This window comes from Pongo abelii, chromosome 9, assembly GCF_028885655.2.
Source record: "Pongo abelii isolate AG06213 chromosome 9, NHGRI_mPonAbe1-v2.0_pri, whole genome shotgun sequence".
Classification (NCBI taxonomy): domain Eukaryota; kingdom Metazoa; phylum Chordata; class Mammalia; order Primates; family Hominidae; genus Pongo; species Pongo abelii.
In genome coordinates, this window is record NC_071994.2 from 12,196,163 (window position 1) to 12,217,583 (window position 21,421).

The 21,421-nt window shown below is 49.1% G+C and overlaps 1 protein-coding gene across 13 annotated transcripts in view; it reads left to right on the forward strand.

Annotated features, from left to right (window-relative positions):
* Positions 1-21,421, forward strand: part of AHNAK (AHNAK nucleoprotein) — a 112,653-nt gene that overhangs the window by 12,415 nt on the left and 78,817 nt on the right. For 8 of the 13 annotated variants that reach the window (XM_024255080.3, XM_024255083.3, XM_024255082.3 and 5 more), the window contains one exon: positions 445-19,181. The exons of the other annotated variants lie outside the window; for them this stretch is intronic. In XM_024255080.3, the coding sequence (XP_024110848.2) occupies positions 445-18,339 (17,895 nt within the window). In that variant the 3' untranslated portion in view covers positions 18,340-19,181. Of the gene's footprint in view, positions 1-444; positions 19,182-21,421 lie in introns of those variants that run through there. 13 annotated transcript variants of the gene reach the window in all.

Sequence of the window (21,421 nt, forward strand, 5' to 3'; positions counted from 1 at the left end):
ACAATCAGTCTCTTAGGCTCAACAAGTGCTTTCAGGGTACAAGGGCCTCTGAGAAGATTCCCCTCCTGGTTAAACAAACAAGCCAGTGGCTTGAGAGTTGGGAGCTGAAGGGCCCGGTCTCTTGGGAGGTGTCCCTGGCACAGGCCGATTTGAATCTCTAACTGAATGGAAATCCTCCCAGTCCAAGAGTATAGCTCCCACTCCCTCCCCGTGGTTTTTGCTTACCGGTATGACCTCCAGAGAATTTCTGGTTTCCTCCTGTGATGTGGCTGTCAGCCCCTTTCTTCACTCCCCCGTGCTATGCCCCAGGAGGCTCCATGGACCTCTGTTTTGGTCCCAGCTTCTCTGGGAAACAGGCAACGTGTTGTCGGCTGGGCTGTGGCCGGGCATCTGCTAACTCAGGCAGACTCTGCTGCAACTTCTGCCCGGCGTGTCTTTCTGCAGAGCGGGGATGATGAGGAGTACCAGCGCATCTACGCCACGAAGATCAAGCCACGGCTGAAGTCAGAAGACGGAGTGGAAGGAGACCTTGGAGAGACCCAGAGCCGCGCCATCACGGTGACCAGAAGGGTCACGGCCTACACTGTGGATGTGACCGGCCGGGAAGGAGCCAAGGACATAGACATCAGTAGCCCTGAATTCAAGATCAAGATTCCAAGACATGAACTGACTGAAATCTCCAGTGTGGATGTGGAGACCCAGTCTGGGAAGACCGTGATCAGACTGCCCTCGGGCTCGGGGGCAGCCTCTCCGACAGGCTCTGCTGTGGATATCCGAGCAGGGGCCATTTCTTCTTCAGGACCAGAGCTCCAAGGTGCTGGCCACTCGAAGGTCCAGGTCACCATGCCTGGGATAAAGGTGGGAGGCTCAGGTGTCAATGTCAGTGCAAAGGGCTTGGACTTGGGTGGCAGAGGAGGGGTCCAAGTTCCAGCAGTGGACATTTCATCTTCTCTTGGGGGTGGGGCAGTAGAGGTGCAGGGCCCATCTCTGGAGAGCGGTGATCATGGCAAAATTAAAATTCCCACCATGAAGGTGCCAAAATTTAGTGTCTCGACAGGGCCTGAGGGCCAGATACCAGAGGCAGGGCTGAGGGTTTCTGCACCTGAAGTCTCTGTGGGGCACAAGGGCGGCAAGCCAGGCTTGACTATCCAAGCCCCTCAGCTGGAAGTCAGTGTGCCCTCTGCCAATATTGAGGGCCTTGAGGGGAAGCTGAAGGGCCCCCAAATCACTGGGCCATCACTTGAGGGTGACTTAGGCCTGAAAGGTGCCAAGCCACAGGGGCACATTGGGGTGGACGCCTCTGCTTCCCAAATTGGGGGTAGCATCACTGGCCCCAGTGTGGAGGTTCAGGTGCCTGACATTGATGTTCAGGGGCCTGGGAGCAAACTGAATGTGCCCAAGATGAAAGTCCCCAGGTTCTCTGTATCGGGTGCAAAGGGAGAGGAAACTGGGATTGATGTGACACTGCCTACAGGTGAAGTGACTGTTCCTGGGGTCTCTGGGGATGTCAGCCTGCCTGAGATTGCTACTGGTGGGCTGGAAGGAAAGATGAAAGGTACTAAAGTCAAGACTCCTGAAATGATTATTCAGAAACCTAAAATCTCCATGCAGGATGTGGATCTGAGCCTTGGGTCTCCTAAACTGAAAGGAGATATTAAGGTTTCTGCTCCTGGGTTGCAAGGTGATGTTAAAGGCCCTCAAGTGGCACTTAAAGGCTGCAGAGTGGACATAGAGACACCAAACCTAGAGGGAACCTTGACAGGCCCTAGGCTTGGCAGTCCTTCCGGGAAAACTGGAACCTGTAGGATCTCTATGGCAGAAGTAGACTTAAATGTGGCCGCACCTAAAGTGAAAGGGGGTGTAGATGTCACACTCCCCAAAGTAGAAGGGAAAGTCAAAGTCCCTGAAGTTGATGTCAAAGGCCCCAAAGTGGATGTCAGTGCCCCAGATGTGGAAGTGCATGGCCCAGAATGGAACCTGAAAATGCCCAAGATGAAAATGCCCACGTTCAGCACTCCAGGAGCCAAAGGGGAAGGTCCAGATGTGCATATGACTCTACCCAAAGGAGATGTCAGTATTTCAGGGCCCAAGGTCAATGTGGAAGCCCCAGATGTCAACTTGGAGGGACTGGGGGGAAAACTTAAAGGCCCTGATGTTAAGCTGCCTGATGTGAGTGTCAAGACACCAAAGATCTCCATGCCTGATGCAGATTTGCACGTGAAAGGTACAAAGGTGAAGGGAGAGTATGATGTAACTGTACCAAAGCTTGAAGGAGAACTCAAAGGCCCGAAAGTGGACATTGATGCCCCAGATGTGGATGTTCATGGTCCAGACTGGCACTTGAAGATGCCCAAGATGAAAATGCCCAAATTCAGTGTGCCAGGGTTCAAAGCAGAGGGCCCAGAAGTGGATGTGAACCTGCCCAAGGCTGATGTGGACATTTCTGGGCCCAAGGTAGATGTTACTGCTCCTGATGTGAGCATTGAGGGGCCAGAAGGGAAATTGAAAGGGCCCAAGTTTAAGATGCCTGAGATGCACTTCAAGGCCCCCAAGATCTCCATGCCTGATGTGGACTTACATCTGAAAGGCCCTAACGTAAAGGGAGAATATGATGTCACAATGCCGAAGGTTGAAAGTGAGATTAAAGTTCCTGATGTTGAACTTAAAAGTGCCAAAATGGACATTGATGTCCCAGATGTGGAGGTTCAAGGCCCAGACTGGCACCTGAAGATGCCCAAGATGAAAATGCCCAAGTTCGGCATGCCTGGCTTCAAAGCAGAGGGCCCAGAAGTGGATGTGAACCTGCCCAAGGCTGACGTGGACATCTCAGGACCCAAGGTGGGTGTTGAAGTTCCAGATGTGAATATTGAAGGACCTGAAGGAAAGCTGAAGGGCCCCAAGTTCAAGATGCCAGAGATGAATATCAAGGCCCCCAAGATCTCCATGCCTGATGTGGACTTGCATATGAAAGGCCCTAAAGTAAAGGGAGAATATGATGTGACAGTGCCAAAGCTGGAAGGGGACCTGAAAGGCCCAAAAGTAGATGTCAGTGCCCCAGATGTTGAAATGCAGGGTCCTGACTGGAACTTGAAGATGCCAAAGATTAAAATGCCCAAATTTAGCATGCCCAGCCTCAAAGGAGAGGGGCCAGAATTTGATGTGAACCTGTCCAAAGCGAATATGGACATTTCTGCACCAAAAGTAGATATTAGTGCTCCAGATCTGAGCCTTGAAGGACCTGAAGGGAAGTTGAAAAGCCCAAAGTTTAAGATGCCTGAGATGCACTTCAAAGCTCCTAAGATGTCTTTGCCAGATGTTGACCTGGATCTTAAAGGACCCAAAATGAAAGGAAATGTAGATATCTCTGCACCAAAGATAGAGGGTGAAATGCAGGTTCCAGATGTGGACATCAAAGGTCCCAAGGTAGACATTAAAGCACCAGATGTGGAAGGCCAAGGCCCAGACTGGAGCCTGAAAATACCCAAGATGAAAATGCCCAAGTTCAGCATGCCCAGCCTCAAAGGCGAGGGCCCAGAAGTGGATGTGAACTTGCCCAAGGCTGACGTTGTTGTCTCAGGACCCAAGGTGGACATTGAAGCCCCAGATGTGAGCCTCGAAGGTCCAGAAGGGAAGCTGAAGGGTCCCAAGTTTAAGATGCCTGAGATGCATTTCAAGACCCCCAAGATCTCCATGCCTGATGTGGACTTACACTTGAAAGGCCCCAAAGTCAAAGGGGATATGGATGTGCCTGTGCCCAAGGTAGAAGGTGAAATGAAAGTGCCAGATGTTGAAATCAAAGGACCCAAAATGGACATTGATGTCCCAGATGTGGAGGTTCAAGGCCCAGACTGGCACCTGAAGATGCCCAAGATGAAAATGCCCAAGTTCAGCATGCCTGGCTTCAAAGCAGAGGGCCCAGAAGTGGATGTGAACCTGCCTAAGGCTGACGTTGATGTCTCAGGACCCAAGGTGGATGTTGAAGTCCCAGATGTGAGCCTTGAGGGCCCAGAAGGAAAGTTGAAAGGGCCTAAGTTTAAGATGCCTGAGATGCACTTCAAGACCCCCAAGATCTCCATGCCTGATGTGAACTTAAACTTGAAAGGCCCCAAAGTCAAAGGGGATGTGGATGTGTCTGTGCCCAAGGTAGAAGGTGAAATGAAAGTACCAGATGTTGAAATCAAAGGACCCAAGATGGACATTGATGCCCCGGATGTGGAGGTTCAAGGCCCAGACTGGCACCTGAAGATGCCCAAGATGAAAATGCCCAAGTTCAGCATGTCTGGCTTCAAAGGAGAGGGCCCAGAAGTGGATGTGAACCTGCCCAAGGCTGACCTTGATGTCTCAGGACCCAAGGTGGACGTTGAAATCCCAGATGTGAGCCTTGAGGGCCCGGAAGGAAAGCTGAAGGGCCCCAAGTTTAAGATGCCTGAGATGCACTTCAAGGCCCCCAAGATCTCCATGCCTGATGTGGACCTGAATCTTAAGGGGCCAAAACTGAAGGGAGATGTGGATGTGTCCTTGCCTGAGGTAGAAGGTGAAATGAAAGTGCCAGATGTTGACATTAAAGGGCCCAAAGTTGACATTAGTGCTCCAGATGTGGATGTTCATGGCCCAGATTGGCACCTGAAGATGCCCAAGGTGAAAATGCCCAAGTTCAGCATGCCCGGCTTCAAAGGAGAGGGCCCTGAAGTGGATGTGAAGCTGCCCAAAGCTGATGTTGATGTCTCAGGACCCAAAGTGGATGTTGAAGTTCCAGATGTGAATATTGAAGGTCCAGACGCAAAACTAAAAGGTCCCAAATTCAAGATGCCAGAAATGAGTATAAAGCCTCAGAAGATATCCATGCCAGATGTTGGTTTGCATTTGAAAGGTCCTAAAATGAAAGGAGATTATGATGTTACAGTTCCAAAAGTAGAAGGAGAGATAAAAGCTCCTGATGTTGACATCAAAGGCCCCAAAGTTGACATTAATGCACCAGATGTGGAGGTTCATGGCCCAGACTGGCACCTGAAGATGCCCAAGGTAAAAATGCCCAAGTTCAGCATGCCTGGCTTCAAAGGAGAGGGCCCAGATGTGGATGTGAACCTGCCCAAGGCTGACATTGGTGTTTCAGGACCCAAGGTGGACATTGATGTTCCAGATGTGAATCTTGAAGCTCCAGAGGGGAAACTAAAAGGCCCTAAGTTCAAGATGCCAAGCATGAATATACAGACGCACAAAATCTCTGTGCCTGATGTTGGACTTAATTTGAAAGCCCCTAAACTGAAAACTGATGTAGATGTTTCCCTTCCCAAAGTGGAAGGAGACTTGAAGCATCCTGAAATTGATGTGAAAGCCCCTAAGATGGATGTGAATGTTGGTGATATTGATATTGAAGGTCCAGAAGGGAAGTTGAAGGGCCCCAAGTTTAAGATGCCTGAGATGCATTTCAAGGCCCCCAAGATCTCCATGCCCGATGTGGACTTACACTTGAAAGACCCCAAAGTCAAAGGGGATATGGATGTGTCTGTGCCCAAGGTAGAAGGTGAAATGAAAGTGCCAGATGTTGACATTAAAGGGCCCAAAGTGGACATTGATGCCCCAGATGTGGAGGTTCATGGCCCAGATTGGCACCTGAAAATGCCCAAGATGAAAATGCCCAAGTTCAGCATGCCTGGCTTCAAAGCAGAGGGCCCTGAAGTGGATGTGAATCTGCCAAAGGCTGACATTGATGTGTCTGGACCCAGTGTGGACATTGATGCTCCTGATTTGGATATTGAGGGACCAGAAGGAAAGTTGAAAGGCTCCAAATTTAAGATGCCCAAGTTGAATATAAAAGCTCCCAAGGTCTCCATGCCAGACGTGGACTTGAATTTGAAGGGACCCAAACTGAAGGGAGAGATAGATGCTTCTGTGCCAGAACTGGAAGGTGATCTCAGAGGGCCGCGAGTTGATATCAAAGGTCCTTTTGTGGAAGCGGAGGTGCCTGATGTTGATCTGGAGTGTCCTGATGCAAAGTTGAAAGGGCCCAAGTTTAAGATGCCTGAGATGCACTTCAAGGCCCCCAAGATCTCCATGCCTGATGTGGACTTACACCTGAAAGGCCGCAAAGTCAAAGGGGATATGGATGTGTCTGTGCCCAAGGTAGAAGGTGAAATGAAAGTGCCAGATGTTGACATCAAAGGACTCAAAATGGACATTGATGCCCCAGATGTGGATGTTCATGGCCCAGACTGGCACCTGAAGATGCCCAAGATGAAAATGCCCAAGTTCAGCATGCCTGGCTTCAAAGCAGATGGCCCAGAAGTGGATGTGAACTTGCCCAAGGCTGACATTGATGTCTCAGGACCCAAGGTGGACATTGAAGTCCCAGATGTGAGCCTTGAAGGTCCAGAAGGGAAGCTGAAGGGCCCCAAGTTTAAGATGCCTGAGATGCACTTCAAGACCCCCAAGATCTCCATGCCTGATGTGGACTTACACTTGAAAGGCCCCAAGGTCAAAGGGGATATGGATGTGTCGGTGCCAAAATTGGAAGGAGATTTAACAGGCCCCAGTTTGGATGTGGAGGTGCCTGATGTTGAGCTAGAGTGTCCTGATGCAAAGTTGAAAGGCCCTAAATTTAAGATGCCAGACATGCACTTCAAGGCCCCCAAGATATCCATGTCTGATGTGGACTTACACTTGAAAGGCCCCAAAGTCAAAGGGGATGTGGATGTGTCTTTGCCGAAGTTGGAGGGAGATTTAACAGGCCCCAGTGTGGATGTGGAGGTGCCTGATGTTGAGCTGGAGTGTCCTGATGCAAAGTTGAAAGGGCCCAAGTTTAAGATGCCTGACATGCACTTCAAGACCCCCAAGATCTCCATGCCTGATGTGGACTTACACTTGAAAGGCCCCAAAGTCAAAGGGGATGCGGATGTGTCTTTGCCAAAATTGGAGGGAGATTTAACAGGCCCCAGTGTGGATGTGGAGGTGCCTGATGTTGAGCTGGAGTGTCCTGATGCAAAGTTGAAAGGGCCCAAGTTTAAGATGCCTGAGATGCACTTCAAGGCCCCCAAGATCTCCATGCCTGACGTGGACTTACACTTGAAAGGCCCCAAAGTCAAAGGGGATGCGGATGTTTCTTTGCCAAAATTGGAGGGAGATTTAACAGGCCCCAGTGTGGATGTGGGGGTGCCTGATGTTGAGCTGGAGTGTCCTGATGCAAAGTTGAAAGGGCCTAAGTTTAAGATGCCTGAGATGCACTTCAAGACGCCCAAGATCTCCATGCCTGATGTGAACTTAAACTTGAAAGGCCCCAAAGTCAAAGGGGATGTGGATGTGTCTGTGCCCAAAATAGAAGGTGAAATGAAAGTACCAGATGTTGACATCAAAGGGCCCAAAGTGGACATTGATGCCCCAGATGTGGATGTTCATGGCCCAGACTGGCACCTGAAGATGCCTAAGATGAAAATGCCCAAGTTCGGCATGCCTGGCTTCAAAGCAGAGGGCCCAGAAGTGGATGTGAACTTGCCCAAGGCTGACGTTGATGTCTCAGGACCCAAGGTGGATGTTGAAGTCCCAGATGTGAGCCTTGAAGGTCCAGAAGGGAAGCTGAAGGGCCCCAAGTTTAAGATGCCTGAGATGCACTTCAAGACCCCCAAGATCTCCATGCCTGATGTTGATTTCAATTTAAAGGGACCCAAAATCAAAGGAGATGTTGATGTTTCTGCCCCAAAGCTGGAGGGAGAGTTAAAAGGTCCAGAATTGGATGTCAAAGGTCCCAAATTAGATGCTGATATGCCAGAAGTAGCTGTGGAAGGCCCAAATGGCAAGTGGAAAACTCCTAAGTTCAAGATGCCAGATATGCACTTTAAAGCTCCCAAAATCTCTATGCCAGACCTCGATCTACACTTGAAGAGCCCCAAGGCAAAAGGAGAGGTGGATGTAGATGTTCCCAAATTGGAAGGGGACCTTAAAGGGCCACATGTGGATGTCAGTGGGCCAGACATTGACATTGAGGGACCAGAGGGCAAATTGAAAGGCCCTAAGTTCAAGATGCCTGATATGCATTTCAAAGCCCCCAATATTTCTATGCCTGATGTTGACCTAAATTTCAAAGGACCAAAAATCAAGGGGGATGTAGATGTGTCTGTGCCTGAGGTAGAAGGTAAAATTGAAGTACCAGATATGAACATCAAGGGCCCCAAAGTTGATGTAAATGCCCCCGATGTCCAAGGTCCAGACTGGCACCTGAAGATGCCCAAGATGAAAATGCCCAAGTTCAACATGCCTGGCTTCAAAGCAGAGAGCCCTGAAGTAGATGTCAACTTGCCCAAGGCTGACGTTGACATCTCAGGACCCAAGGTGGACATTGAAGGCCCTGATGTTAATATTGAAGGACCAGAGGGAAAGTTGAAAGGGCCTAAGTTCAAGATGCCAGAGATGAACATCAAAGCCCCCAAGATCTCCATGCCTGACTTTGATTTGCATCTGAAAGGTCCCAAGGTGAAGGGCGATGTGGATGTTTCTCTGCCCAAAGTGGAAAGTGACCTCAAGGGCCCCGAAGTTGACATCAAGGGGCCCAAAGTGGATATTAATGCCCCAGATGTGGGTGTTCAAGGCCCAGACTGGCACCTGAAGATGCCCAAGATGAAAATGCCAAAGTTCAGCATGCCTGGCTTCAAAGGAGATGGCCCAGATGTGGATGTGAAGCTGCCCAAGGCTGACATTGATGTCTCAGGACCCAAAGTGGACATTGAAGGCCCTGATGTTAACATTGAAGGACCAGAGGGAAAGTTGAAAGGGCCTAAGTTCAAGATGCCAGAGATGAACATCAAAGCCCCCAAGATCTCCATGCCTGATATTGACTTAAACCTGAAAGGACCCAAAGTAAAGGGTGATGTGGATGTTTCCCTTCCTAAAGTGGAAGGTGACCTCAAGGGCCCAGAGGTTGACATCAAGGGCCCAAAAGTGGACATTGACGCACCTGATGTTGATGTTCGTGGCCCAGACTGGCACCTAAAGATGCCCAAGATAAAAATGCCCAAGATCAGCATGCCTGGCTTCAAAGGAGACGGTCCAGATGTGGATGTGAACCTGCCCAAGGCTGACCTTGATGTCTCAGGACCGAAAGTGGATGTTGAATGTCCCGATGTGAATATCGAAGGACCTGAAGGAAAGTGGAAAAGTCCAAAATTTAAGATGCCAGAGATGCATTTTAAGACTCCAAAGATATCCATGCCAGATATTGACCTGAATCTCACAGGTCCAAAAATAAAAGGAGATGTGGATGTTACAGGCCCTAAGGTAGAGGGAGATCTGAAAGGTCCTGAAGTTGACCTCAAAGGCCCCAAAGTGGACATTGATGTCCCAGATGTTAATGTTCAGGGTCCAGACTGGCACCTGAAGATGCCCAAGATGAAAATGCCCAAGTTCAGCATGCCTGGCTTCAAAGCAGAGGGCCCTGAAGTGGATATAAACCTGCCCAAGGCTGATGTTGATGTCTCAGGCCCCAAAGTGGACATTGAAGGCCCTGATGTTAACATTGAAGGACCAGAGGGAAAGTTGAAAGGGCCTAAGTTCAAGATGCCAGAGATGAACATCAAAGCCCCCAAGATCTCCATGCCTGACTTTGATTTGCATCTGAAAGGTCCCAAGGTGAAGGGCGATGTGGATGTTTCTCTGCCCAAAGTGGAAAGTGACCTCAAGGGCCCCGAAGTTGACATCAAGGGGCCCAAAGTGGACATCGATGTCCCGGATGTGGACGTTCAAGGCCCAGACTGGCACCTAAAAATGCCCAAAGTGAAAATGCCCAAGTTCAGCATGCCTGGCTTCAAAGGAGAGGGCCCAGATGTGGATGTGAAACTGCCCAAGGCTGACCTTGATGTCTCAGGACCCAAGGTGGACATTGATGTTCCAGATGTGAATATCGAAGGTCCAGAGGGAAAGTTGAAAGGTCCCAAGTTCAAGATGCCTGAGATGAACATCAAAGCCCCCAAGATCTCCATGCCTGACATTGATCTTAACCTGAAAGGTCCCAAAGTGAAGAGTGACATGGATGTGTCTCTGCCAAAAGTGGAAGGTGACATGAAAGTTCCTGACGTGGATATTAATGCCCCAGATGTGGATGTTCAAGGCCCAGACTGGCACCTGAAGATGCCTAAGATAAAAATGCCCAAGATCAGCATGCCTGGCTTCAAAGGAGAAGGTCCAGAAGTGGATGTGAACCTGCCCAAGGCTGACCTTGACGTCTCAGGACCCAAGGTGGACATTGATGTTCCAGATGTGAATATCGAAGGTCCAGATGCGAAACTGAAGGGCCCTAAATTCAAGATGCCAGAGATGAACATCAAAGCTCCTAAAATATCAATGCCTGATTTGGACCTCAATCTTAAAGGCCCTAAAATGAAAGGAGAGGTGGATGTTTCACTTCCAAATGTAGAAGGTGATTTGAAAGGACCTGCTCTTGACATAAAAGGCCCAAAGATAGATGTAGATGCTCCAGATATTGACATTCATGGCCCAGATTCCAAATTAAAAGGTCCAAAACTGAAGATGCCTGACATGCATGTAAACATGCCCAAGATCTCCATGCCAGAAATTGACTTGAATTTGAAAGGCTCAAAGCTTAAGGGAGATGTTGATGTCTCTGGGCCCAAGTTGGAAGGTGACATTAAAGCTCCCAGTTTGGATATAAAGGGACCAGAAGTGGACATTTCCGGTCCTAAGCTTAATATTGAAGGCAAGTCAAAGAAATCTCGTTTTAAGCTTCCCAAATTTAATTTTTCGGGCTCCAAAGTTCAGACACCTGAAGTGGATGTCAAAGGTAAAAAGCCAGATATTGACATAACAGGTCCGAAAGTTGATATTAATGCTCCTGATGTCGAGGTCCAAGGAAAAGTGAAAGGATCCAAGTTTAAAATGCCTTTCCTGAGTATTTCATCTCCCAAAGTTTCTATGCCTGATGTGGAGCTAAATTTGAAAGGTCCCAAAGTCAAAGGAGACTTAGATATTGCAAGTCCCAATTTAGAAGGTGACTTTAAAGGCCCCAAAGTGGATATTAAGGCACCAGAAGTCAATCTTAATGCACCTGATGTGGATGTTCATGGTCCAGACTGGAATCTGAAAATGCCCAAGATGAAAATGCCCAAATTCAGTGTGCCTGGCCTAAAAGCAGAAGGGCCAGATGTAGCTGTGGATCTACCAAAAGGAGACATCAACATAGAGGGCCCAAGTATGAACATTGAGGGCCCAGATCTCAATGTGGAAGGTCCAGAGGGAGACTTGAAAGGTCCCAAATTCAAGATGCCTGACATGAATATCAAAGCTCCCAAGATCTCCATGCCTGACATTGACTTAAACTTGAAGGGCCCCAAGGTGAAAGGTGACGTGGATATTTCTCTTCCCAAACTTGAAGGGGAACTGAAAGGGCCAGAGGTTGATATCAAAGGCCCTAAAGTGGACATCAGTGCCCCAGATGTGGATGTTCATGCTCCAGACTGGCATCTGAAGATGCCCAAAGTGAAAATGCCCAAGTTCAGCATGCCCGGCTTCAAAGGAGAGGGCCCTGAAGTCGATGTTACCCTTCCTAAAGCTGACATTGACATTTCTGGTCCCAGTGTAGACGTTGATGTTCCAGATGTGAATATTGAAGGTCCAGATGCAAAGCTGAAGGGCCCCAAGTTCAAGATGCCTGAGATGAACATCAAAGCTCCCAAGATCTCCATGCCTGACTTTGACCTGAACTTGAAGGGACCCAAAATGAAGGGTGATGTGGATGTGTCTTTGCCCAAAGTGGAAGGTGATCTAAAAGGCCCTGAGGTGGACATCAAGGGCCCCAAAGTGGACATTGACACTCCTGACCTTAACATTGAAGGCCCAGAGGGTAAATTGAAGGGACCTAAATTTAAGATACCAGAGATGCACCTGAAGGCTCCCAAAATATCGATGCCTGACATTGATTTAAACCTGAAGGGCCCCAAAGTCAAGGGCGATATGGATGTTTCTCTGCCCAAAGTGGAAGGTGACCTTAAGGGCCCTGAAGTTGACATCAAGGGCCCCAAAGTGGACATTAATGCTCCAGATGTTGATGTTCAAGGCCCAGACTGGCACCTAAAAATGCCCAAAGTGAAAATGCCCAAGTTCAGCATGCCTGGCTTCAAAGGAGAGGGCCCAGATGTGGATGTGAAACTGCCCAAGGCTGACCTTGATGTCTCAGGACCCAAGGTGGACATTGATGTTCCAGATGTGAATATCGAAGGTCCAGAGGGAAAGTTGAAAGGTCCCAAGTTCAAGATGCCTGAGATGAACATCAAAGCCCCCAAGATCTCCATGCCTGACATTGATCTTAACCTGAAAGGTCCCAAAGTGAAGAGTGACATGGATGTGTCTCTGCCAAAAGTGGAAGGTGACATGAAAGTTCCTGACGTGGATATTAAAGGCCCCAAAGTGGATATTAATGCCCCAGATGTGGATGTTCGAGGCCCAGACTGGCACCTGAAGATGCCTAAGATAAAAATGCCCAAGATCAGCATGCCTGGCTTCAAAGGAGAAGGTCCAGAAGTGGATGTGAACCTGCCCAAGGCTGACCTTGATGTCTCAGGACCCAAGGTGGACGTTGATGTTCCAGATGTGAATATCGAAGGTCCAGATGCGAAACTGAAGGGCCCTAAATTCAAGATGCCAGAGATGAACATCAAAGCCCCCAAGATCTCCATGCCTGACTTTGATTTGCATCTGAAAGGCCCTAAGGTGAAAGGAGATGTGGATGTTTCTCTGCCTAAGATGGAAGGTGATCTAAAGGCCCCAGAAGTTGACATCAAGGGCCCCAAAGTGGACATTGATGCCCCAGATGTGGATGTTCATGGCCCAGACTGGCACCTGAAGATGCCCAAGGTGAAAATGCCCAAATTCAGCATGCCGGGATTTAAAGGAGAGGGCCCAGAAGTGGATGTTAATTTGCCCAAAGCTGACATTGATGTCTCAGGACCCAAAGTGGACATTGACACTGCTGATATTGATATTCATGGTCCAGAAGGGAAACTGAAGGGCCCCAAATTTAAAATGCCTGACCTGCACCTCAAGGCACCAAAGATCTCTATGCCTGAAGTTGACCTGAATCTGAAAGGTCCAAAGGTGAAGGGCGACGTGGACGTTTCTCTGCCCAAAGTGGAAGGTGACCTCAAGGGCCCTGAAGTTGACATCAAGGGCCCCAAAGTGGACATTGATGTCCCAGATGTGGACGTTCAAGGCCCAGACTGGCACTTAAAAATGCCCAAAGTGAAAATGCCCAAGTTCAGCATGCCTGGTTTTAAAGGAGAGGGCCCAGAAGTGGATGTGAACCTGCCCAAGGCTGACATTGATGTCTCAGGACCCAAGGTGGACATTGATGTTCCAGATGTGAATATCGAAGGTCCAGATGCGAAACTGAAGGGCCCTAAATTCAAGATGCCTGAGATGAACATCAAAGCCCCCAAGATCTCCATGCCTGACTTTGATTTGCATCTGAAAGGACCCAAAGTGAAGGGCGATGTGGATGTTTCCCTTCCTAAAGTGGAAGGTGACCTCAAGGGCCCAGAAATTGACATCAAGGGCCCCAAAGTGGACATCGACGCCCCTGATGTGGATGTTCATGGCCCAGACTGGCACCTGAAGATGCCCAAGGTGAAAATGCCCAAATTCAGCATGCCAGGATTCAAAGGAGAGGGTCCAGATGTGGATGTTACCCTTCCTAAGGCTGACATTGACATTTCTGGCCCCAAAGTGGACATTGATGCCCCTGATGTCAGTATTGAAGGTCCAGATGCAAAACTGAAGGGTCCGAAGTTCAAGATGCCAGAGATGAACATCAAGGCCCCCAAAATCTCCATGCCTGACATTGACTTTAACTTGAAGGGTCCCAAAGTGAAGGGTGATGTGGATGTCTCTCTGCCCAAAGTGGAAGGTGATCTCAAGGGCCCTGAAATTGACATAAAAGGGCCCAGTTTGGACATTGACACGCCTGATGTCAATATTGAAGGTCCAGAAGGAAAATTGAAGGGGCCCAAATTTAAGATGCCTGAGATGAACATCAAAGCTCCCAAGATCTCCATGCCTGACTTTGATTTGCACCTGAAAGGTCCCAAGGTGAAGGGTGATGTGGATGTTTCACTACCTAAGGTGGAAGGTGATCTGAAAGGGCCAGAGGTAGACATTGAAGGTCCTGAAGGGAAGCTCAAAGGTCCCAAGTTTAAGATGCCTGATGTTCATTTCAAAACCCCACAAATCTCCATGAGTGACATTGATTTGAATTTGAAAGGACCTAAGATAAAAGGAGATATGGACATTTCCGTTCCTAAACTGGAGGGAGATCTGAAAGGTCCCAAAGTGGATGTCAAAGGCCCTAAAGTGGACATTGACACTCCTGATATTGACATTCATGGTCCAGAAGGGAAACTGAAGGGCCCCAAATTTAAAATGCCTGACTTACACCTCAAGGCACCGAAGATCTCTATGCCTGAAGTTGACCTGAATCTGAAAGGTCCAAAGGTGAAGGGCGACATGGACGTTTCTCTGCCCAAAGTGGAAGGCGACCTCAAGGGCCCCGAAGTTGACATCAAGGGCCCCAAAGTGGACATTGATGTCCCAGATGTGGACGTTCAAGGCACAGACTGGCACCTGAAGATGCCCAAAGTGAAAATGCCCAAGTTCAGCATGCCTGGCTTCAAAGGAGAGGGCCCAGAAGTGGATGTGAACCTGCCCAAGGCTGACATTGATGTCTCAGGACCCAAGGTGGACATTGATGTTCCAGATGTGAATATCGAAGGTCCAGATGCGAAACTAAAGAGCCCCAAGTTCAAGATGCCTGAGATGAATATCAAAGCCCCCAAGATCTCCATGCCTGACATTGACTTAAACTTGAAAGGACCCAAAGTGAAGGGCGATGTGGATGTTTCCCTTCCTAAAGTGGAAGGTGACCTCAAGGGCCCAGAAGTTGACATCAAGGGCCCAAAAGTGGACATCAACGCCCCTGATGTGGATGTTCATGGCCCAGACTGGCACCTGAAGATGCCCAAGGTGAAAATGCCCAAATTCAGCATGCCTGGCTTCAAAGGAGAAGGTCCAGATGTGGATGTGAGCCTGCCCAAGGCCGACATCGATGTCTCGGGACCCAGGGTGGACGTTGATGTTCCAGATGTGAATATCGAAGGTCCAGATGCAAAACTGAAGGGCCCCAAGTTCAAGATGCCTGAAATAAATATCAAAGCTCCCAAGATCTCCATGCCTGATGTTGACCTGGATTTGAAAGGACCCAAAGTAAAAGGAAATTTTGATGTGTCTGTCCCTAAGGTTGAAGGGACTTTGAAAGGGCCAGAAGTAGACCTTAAAGGTCCAAGTCTGGATTTCGAAGGCCCTGATGCCAAACTCAGTGGCCCATCTTTGAAGATGCCATCGCTGGAGATATCTGCTCCTAAAGTAACTGCTCCTGATGTTGATTTGCATCTCAAGGCACCAAAAATTGGATTTTCAGGTCCGAAGTTAGAAAGTGGTGAAGTGGACCTCAAGGGACCCAAAGTTGAAGCTCCAAGCTTAGATGTACACATGGACAGCCCAAATATTAACATTGAAGGGCCAGATATTAAAATCCCCAAATTTAAGAAACCCAAGTTTGGATTTGGGGCAAAAAGCCCCAAAGCTGACATCAAGTCACCTTCACTAGATGTCACTGTTCCTGAGGCAGAGCTGAACCTTGAGACTCCTGAAATTAGTGTTGGTGGCAAGGGCAAGAAAAGTAAGTTTAAAATGCCTAAAATTCATATGAGTGGTCCTAAAATTAAGGCCAAAAAACAGGGATTTGACTTGAATGTTCCTGGGGGTGAAATTGATGCCAGTCTCAAGGCTCCGGATGTAGATGTCAACATCGCAGGGCCGGATGCTGCACCCAGAGTTGACGTGAAATCGCCCAAAACCAAGAAAACGATGTTTGGAAAAATGTACTTCCCAGATGTAGAGTTTGACATTAAATCACCTAAATTTAAAGCTGAGGCCCCTCTCCCTAGCCCCAAATTGGAGGGTGAACTCCAGGCACCTGATCTGGAACTTTCTTCGCCAGGGATTCACGTCCAAGGTCTTGACATCAAGGCGAAGGCTCCCAAGGTCAAGATGCCAGATGTGGACATCTCAGTGCCAAAAATAGAGGGTGACCTGAAAGGTCCCAAAGTGCAGGCAAACTTGGGTGCACCTGACATCAACATCGAAGACCTAGATGCTAAAGTCAAAACACCGTCCTTTGGCATTTCTGCCCCTCAAGTCTCCATCCCTGATGTGAATGTAAACTTGAAAGGACCAAAGATAAAGGGTGATGTCCCCAGCGTGGGACTGGAAGGACCAGATGTAGATCTGCAAGGTCCGGAAGCAAAAATTAAGTTCCCCAAGTTTTCCATGCCCAAGATCGGCATCCCAGGTGTGAAAATGGAGGGTGGGGGAGCTGAGGTCCATGCGCAGCTACCCTCTCTTGAAGGAGACTTGAGAGGACCAGATGTTAAGCTCGAAGGGCCCGATGTTTCTCTAAAGGGGCCAGGAGTAGACTTGCCTTCAGTGAACCTCTCTATGCCAAAAGTCTCTGGGCCTGACCTTGATCTGAACTTGAAAGGACCAAGTTTGAAGGGAGACCTGGATGCATCTGTTCCCAGCATGAAGGTGCATGCTCCAGGGCTCGACCTCAGCGGTGTCGGTGGCAAAATGCAGGTGGGAGGAGACGGCGTGAAAGTGCCAGGGATCGATGCCACAACAAAGCTTAATGTTGGGGCACCAGATGTGACACTGAGGGGACCAAGCCTGCAGGGAGATCTGGCTGTCTCTGGTGACATCAAATGCCCTAAAGTATCCATAGGAGCTCCTGATCTAAGCTTGGAGGCATCCGAAGGCAGCATTAAACTTCCCAAAATGAAGCTGCCCCAATTTGGCATCTCTACTCCGGGGTCCGACTTGCACGTTAATGCCAAGGGGCCACAGGTTTCTGGCGAACTGATGGGGCCAGGTGTGGATGTGAACCTGAAAGGGCCTCAGATTTCAGCACCGAATGTGGACTTTAACTTGGAAGGACCAAAAGTGAAAGGGAGCCTTGGGGCCACTGGTGAGATCAAAGGCCCCACTGTCGGAGGAGGTCTTCCAGGCATCAGTGTTCAAGGCCTAGAAGGAAACCTCCAGATGCCTGGAATTAAGTCCTCTGGATGTGATGTGAACCTGCCAGGCGTGAATGTGAAACTCCCAACTGGGCAGATTTCTGGTCCTGAAAGCAAAGGTGGTCTGAAAGGTTCAGAAGTAGGTTTCCATGGGGCTGCTCCTGATGTCAGTGTGAAGGGGCCTTCCTTTAATATGGCATCTCCTGAGTCAGATTTTGGCATCAACTTGAAGGGCCCAAAAATCAAAGGAGGTGTGGATGTTGCAGGGGGTGTCAGTGCCCCAGACATCAGCCTCGGTGAAGGGCATGTGAGTGTTAAAGGTTCCGGGGGTGAGTGGAAGGGACCCCAAGTCTCCTCTGCTCTCAACTTGGACACATCTAAGTTTGCTGGGGGCCTTCATTTCTCAGGACCAAAGGTGGAAGGAGGTGTGAAAGGAGGTCAGATTGGACTCCAGGCTCCTGGGCTGAGTGTGTCTGGGCCTCAAGGTCACTTGGAAAGTGGATCTGGAAAAGTAACATTCCCTAAAATGAAGATCCCCAAATTTACCTTCTCTGGCCGTGAGCTGGTTGGCAGAGAAGTGGGGGTGGATGTTCACTTCCCTAAAGCAGAGGCCAGCATCCAAGCTGGTGCCGGAGACGGTGAGTGGGAAGAGTCTGAAGTCAAACTGAAAAAGTCCAAGATCAAAATGCCCAAGTTTAATTTTTCCAAACCTAAAGGGAAAGGTGGTGTCACTGGCTCACCAGAAGCATCCATTTCTGGGTCCAAAGGTGACCTGAAAAGTTCAAAGGCCAGCCTGGGCTCTCTGGAAGGAGAGGCAGAGGCCGAAGCCTCTTCACCGAAAGGCAAATTCTCCTTATTTAAAAGTAAGAAGCCACGGCACCGCTCAAATTCATTCAGTGATGAAAGAGAGTTCTCTGGACCTTCCACCCCGACGGGGACTCTGGAGTTTGAAGGTGGGGAAGTGTCGCTGGAAGGTGGGAAAGTTAAAGGGAAACACGGGAAGCTGAAATTCGGTACCTTTGGTGGATTGGGGTCAAAGAGCAAAGGTCATTATGAGGTGACTGGGAGCGATGATGAGACAGGCAAGTTACAAGGGAGTGGGGTGTCCCTGGCCTCTAAGAAGTCCCGACTGTCCTCCTCTTCTAGCAATGACAGTGGGAATAAGGTTGGCATCCAGCTTCCCGAGGTGGAGCTGTCAGTTTCCACAAAAAAAGAGTAGCAGGCCTTTGTATGTGTGTACATATATATATATATATAACAAAACATCAGCCTTGGGTGTGTTCCTATATAAACTCCAAAGGGAAACACACCGACTGCCTCAGCAATCATGCAAAGACCTTGCCTGGCCCAGTGGCAAGCGCTGAAAAACCGACCGCTTGTAGGCTCCTGGAACGATACAGATAGGTAAAGAGTTCCAAGTTCGTCCAGCCCATGTGCAAAGTCAACAGTATTTGCCTTAAGATTTCATATATATATGTTTTTTTGCATTGACTGCTGAGAGCTCCTGTTTACTAAGCAAGCTTTTGTGTTTATTATCCTCATTTTTACTGAACATTGTTAGTTTTGGGGTAATGGAAACCCACTTTTTCATTGTAATGACTTTGGGGGCTTTTGTTAGTAAGGGTGGGTGGGGTGATGGGTTGCAGACGGAGGTCAGGTCTTCCTCTTTCCTGAGACTGGATCTGTTCAAACAGCAGACACCCACAGATGGCCCAGAGGTGGTGGTAGTCAGGGTGTGTGGGTGTTTTTAGGGTTCTTTAGTGTTGCTTCTTTCACCCAGGGGTGGGTGGTCCCAGCCAGTTTGGTGCTGACGGTGAGAGGAAATTAGAATCTGTTTGCAAATTGTCCAACTCACCCCCTCAACGTGAGGGGCTTCCATTTTCTGTGTTTTGTAAGGGAACTGTTTCCTTCATGCCACCATGTTCCTGATATTAGTTCTGATTTCTTTTTAACAAATGTTATCATGATTAAGAAAATTTCCAGCACTTTAATGGCCAATTAACTGAGAATGTAAGAAAATTGATGCTGTACAAGGCAAATAAAGCTGTTTATTAACCTTGATGTCTTGTGCCTTTGCATTCTGTGTTGCCGGGGCTTGAAACCTGGGGAAGCTGCACAGCCAACTGTGACTGTTCAGACCAGATCCATCTGGTGGCATTGCTAGTTTCATCAGTGACTTTAAGGCAGTGACCTTCGGGAGGTAGTGGGAGAAAATCTTTGCTTCTTGATTCTCATGGTGAGGCTGGTTGTGCCATTGCTGAGAAATCAAGAGGAGGCTTGGCCTCGAGACCCACTCACCTACTTTGCATCCTCAGATATGAATATACAATTCAGAACTGGTTCTAAATGGGTTACAGATGTGAACAGTTAAGAGGCCTCCTGGAATTACCCAAAGGGCTCTGCCCGTGAATCGCCGGTCTGCCATTTATCCCTGACATGGCTGCAGGTTTGCTGAGTGACTGCTGTCGCCCAGGCTGGAGTGCAGTGGCACAATCTCGGCTCACTGCAACCTCCTCCTCCTGGGTTCAAGCGATTTTCCTGCCTCAGCCTCCCGACTAGCTGGGATTACAGGCCCCTGCTTCTATGCCTGGCTAATTTTTGTATTTAGTAGAGACAGAGTTTCACCATGTTGGCCAGGCTGGTCTCAAACTCCTGACCTCCAGTGATCCACCCGCCTCGGCCTCCCAAAGTACTGGGATTACAGGCATGAGCCACTGCGCCTGGCCAGGGTGCTGATCTCGTATAAGGTATCTTTATGGTTCTTTCTAGTCCATTTTAGGGCTAAACATTATGAAAAATTCTTCCGATCAGAGTCCCCTTTTGATTTCCAGCTCTGTTGACAATATGTGGCGGTGGGGGAGGAGTGGTTCTAGTCACTGGCTCCTAACGTTGGTCATTGCTGGGCAGAGGGTGATGCCTTCTTGTACTTGGACCAAGCTTGTCCCCCTCGCCATTCCTTAGAGATGCCCCATTTCTGCCAGTGGAGGCAGCTCTGCACCTCTCTGGATCCCCCCAGAACAGAGATAAAATAGCTCCCACCCCATCCTTCCCTGTCTAGTACCAGCTTGTCAGTGGGATTTCCTGCCAGTGCAGGCTCCACCGTCCTTGCCTGGATTTCAGACATGCCTTCCCTAGCTTCATCCGTCCTCACCTTGGCCAGCAGAGCCAGTGTTCTGGGGGTTTTGGAGCTCAAGGGTGGCCCATGGATTTGGAAAGAGAGAGGTTGGGAGGGAGGCCCTTGATACCCGGCTGCTTTTTAGATAACCGACCTACAGCTTTTATGAGTTGGACAAGATGCTTAACCTGCTTGAGCCTCAGTTTCATCACCCTTAAAATTGGGTTAGCAGCATTCATAGGGCCAGAGTTTATCCAGGTATTGGGGTTATGTATTGCATGACGGCACCACACTGAAGTGTGCAGCATCCATGTGACAGCCAGATACATACTTATGGAGAGCACAAGAGCTGGCATGAAATCCTAGAGAGACAGGCATGAGCCCATCTTCTACAGAAACCCCCTGGTGCACTGGGCCACAGACACACTCCAGCCGTGAGCATGCTCAGGTTCAATGATGCACACAACTGCACACGTGACCGTCTGTCCTAACTGGGCCTGGGGCTGTCCCCGGGGTGCTACTTTCACTCAACCAACCACAGCTTGAAACCCAACTCCTGTTCCTTCTTCAACTCTGAAGCCAAGAGTGTGGGGCAGGTCAGAGTGTGCGTGCCGCTCGAGATGAGTAGCCCTGGTGTCTGGAGGGTGGGGTGAGTGGGTGACGGTGGGGTTAGTGGGCGACGGTGGGGTGCACTTGTGTACACAGCTAGAGAGGAATGCCCATTAGGATGCTGGAAAGTCCTCTGAGGAGAACTACCCAGGTTGTCCGATAATATATCAATTTAAAAAATTTTTTTAGCTTGAGGAAGAAGTGCTGAAGGCTAGTGGTGGCCCCCAGTGTCCATTCAATAAATGTTTTCTGAGTCCCATGTGGCTAGATGTGTCCCAGTCCCACTGATCTCAGATTCCTCTTCTGAGGATCTCCACAGAGTGAATGATGTGATGGGTGTGAAAAACTGGAACGCCTTGAGCCCTGGCAATAAACCTGTGGAAATCATGCATGTACCAGGGACGGCGAGGCCAGTGATCTCATTGGGTGGGACAGTCAGTGGGTGGTGGGTAGGATGGAGAAGGGACAAGGCAACTAGCTGTACAAACTTGAGAGTCTTCTAGCCACCTTCTTCTCAATGTCAGGCCTGGGCTGGAGGCAGTGGCCACAGAACACGAATGCTGCTTTCCACAGTGAT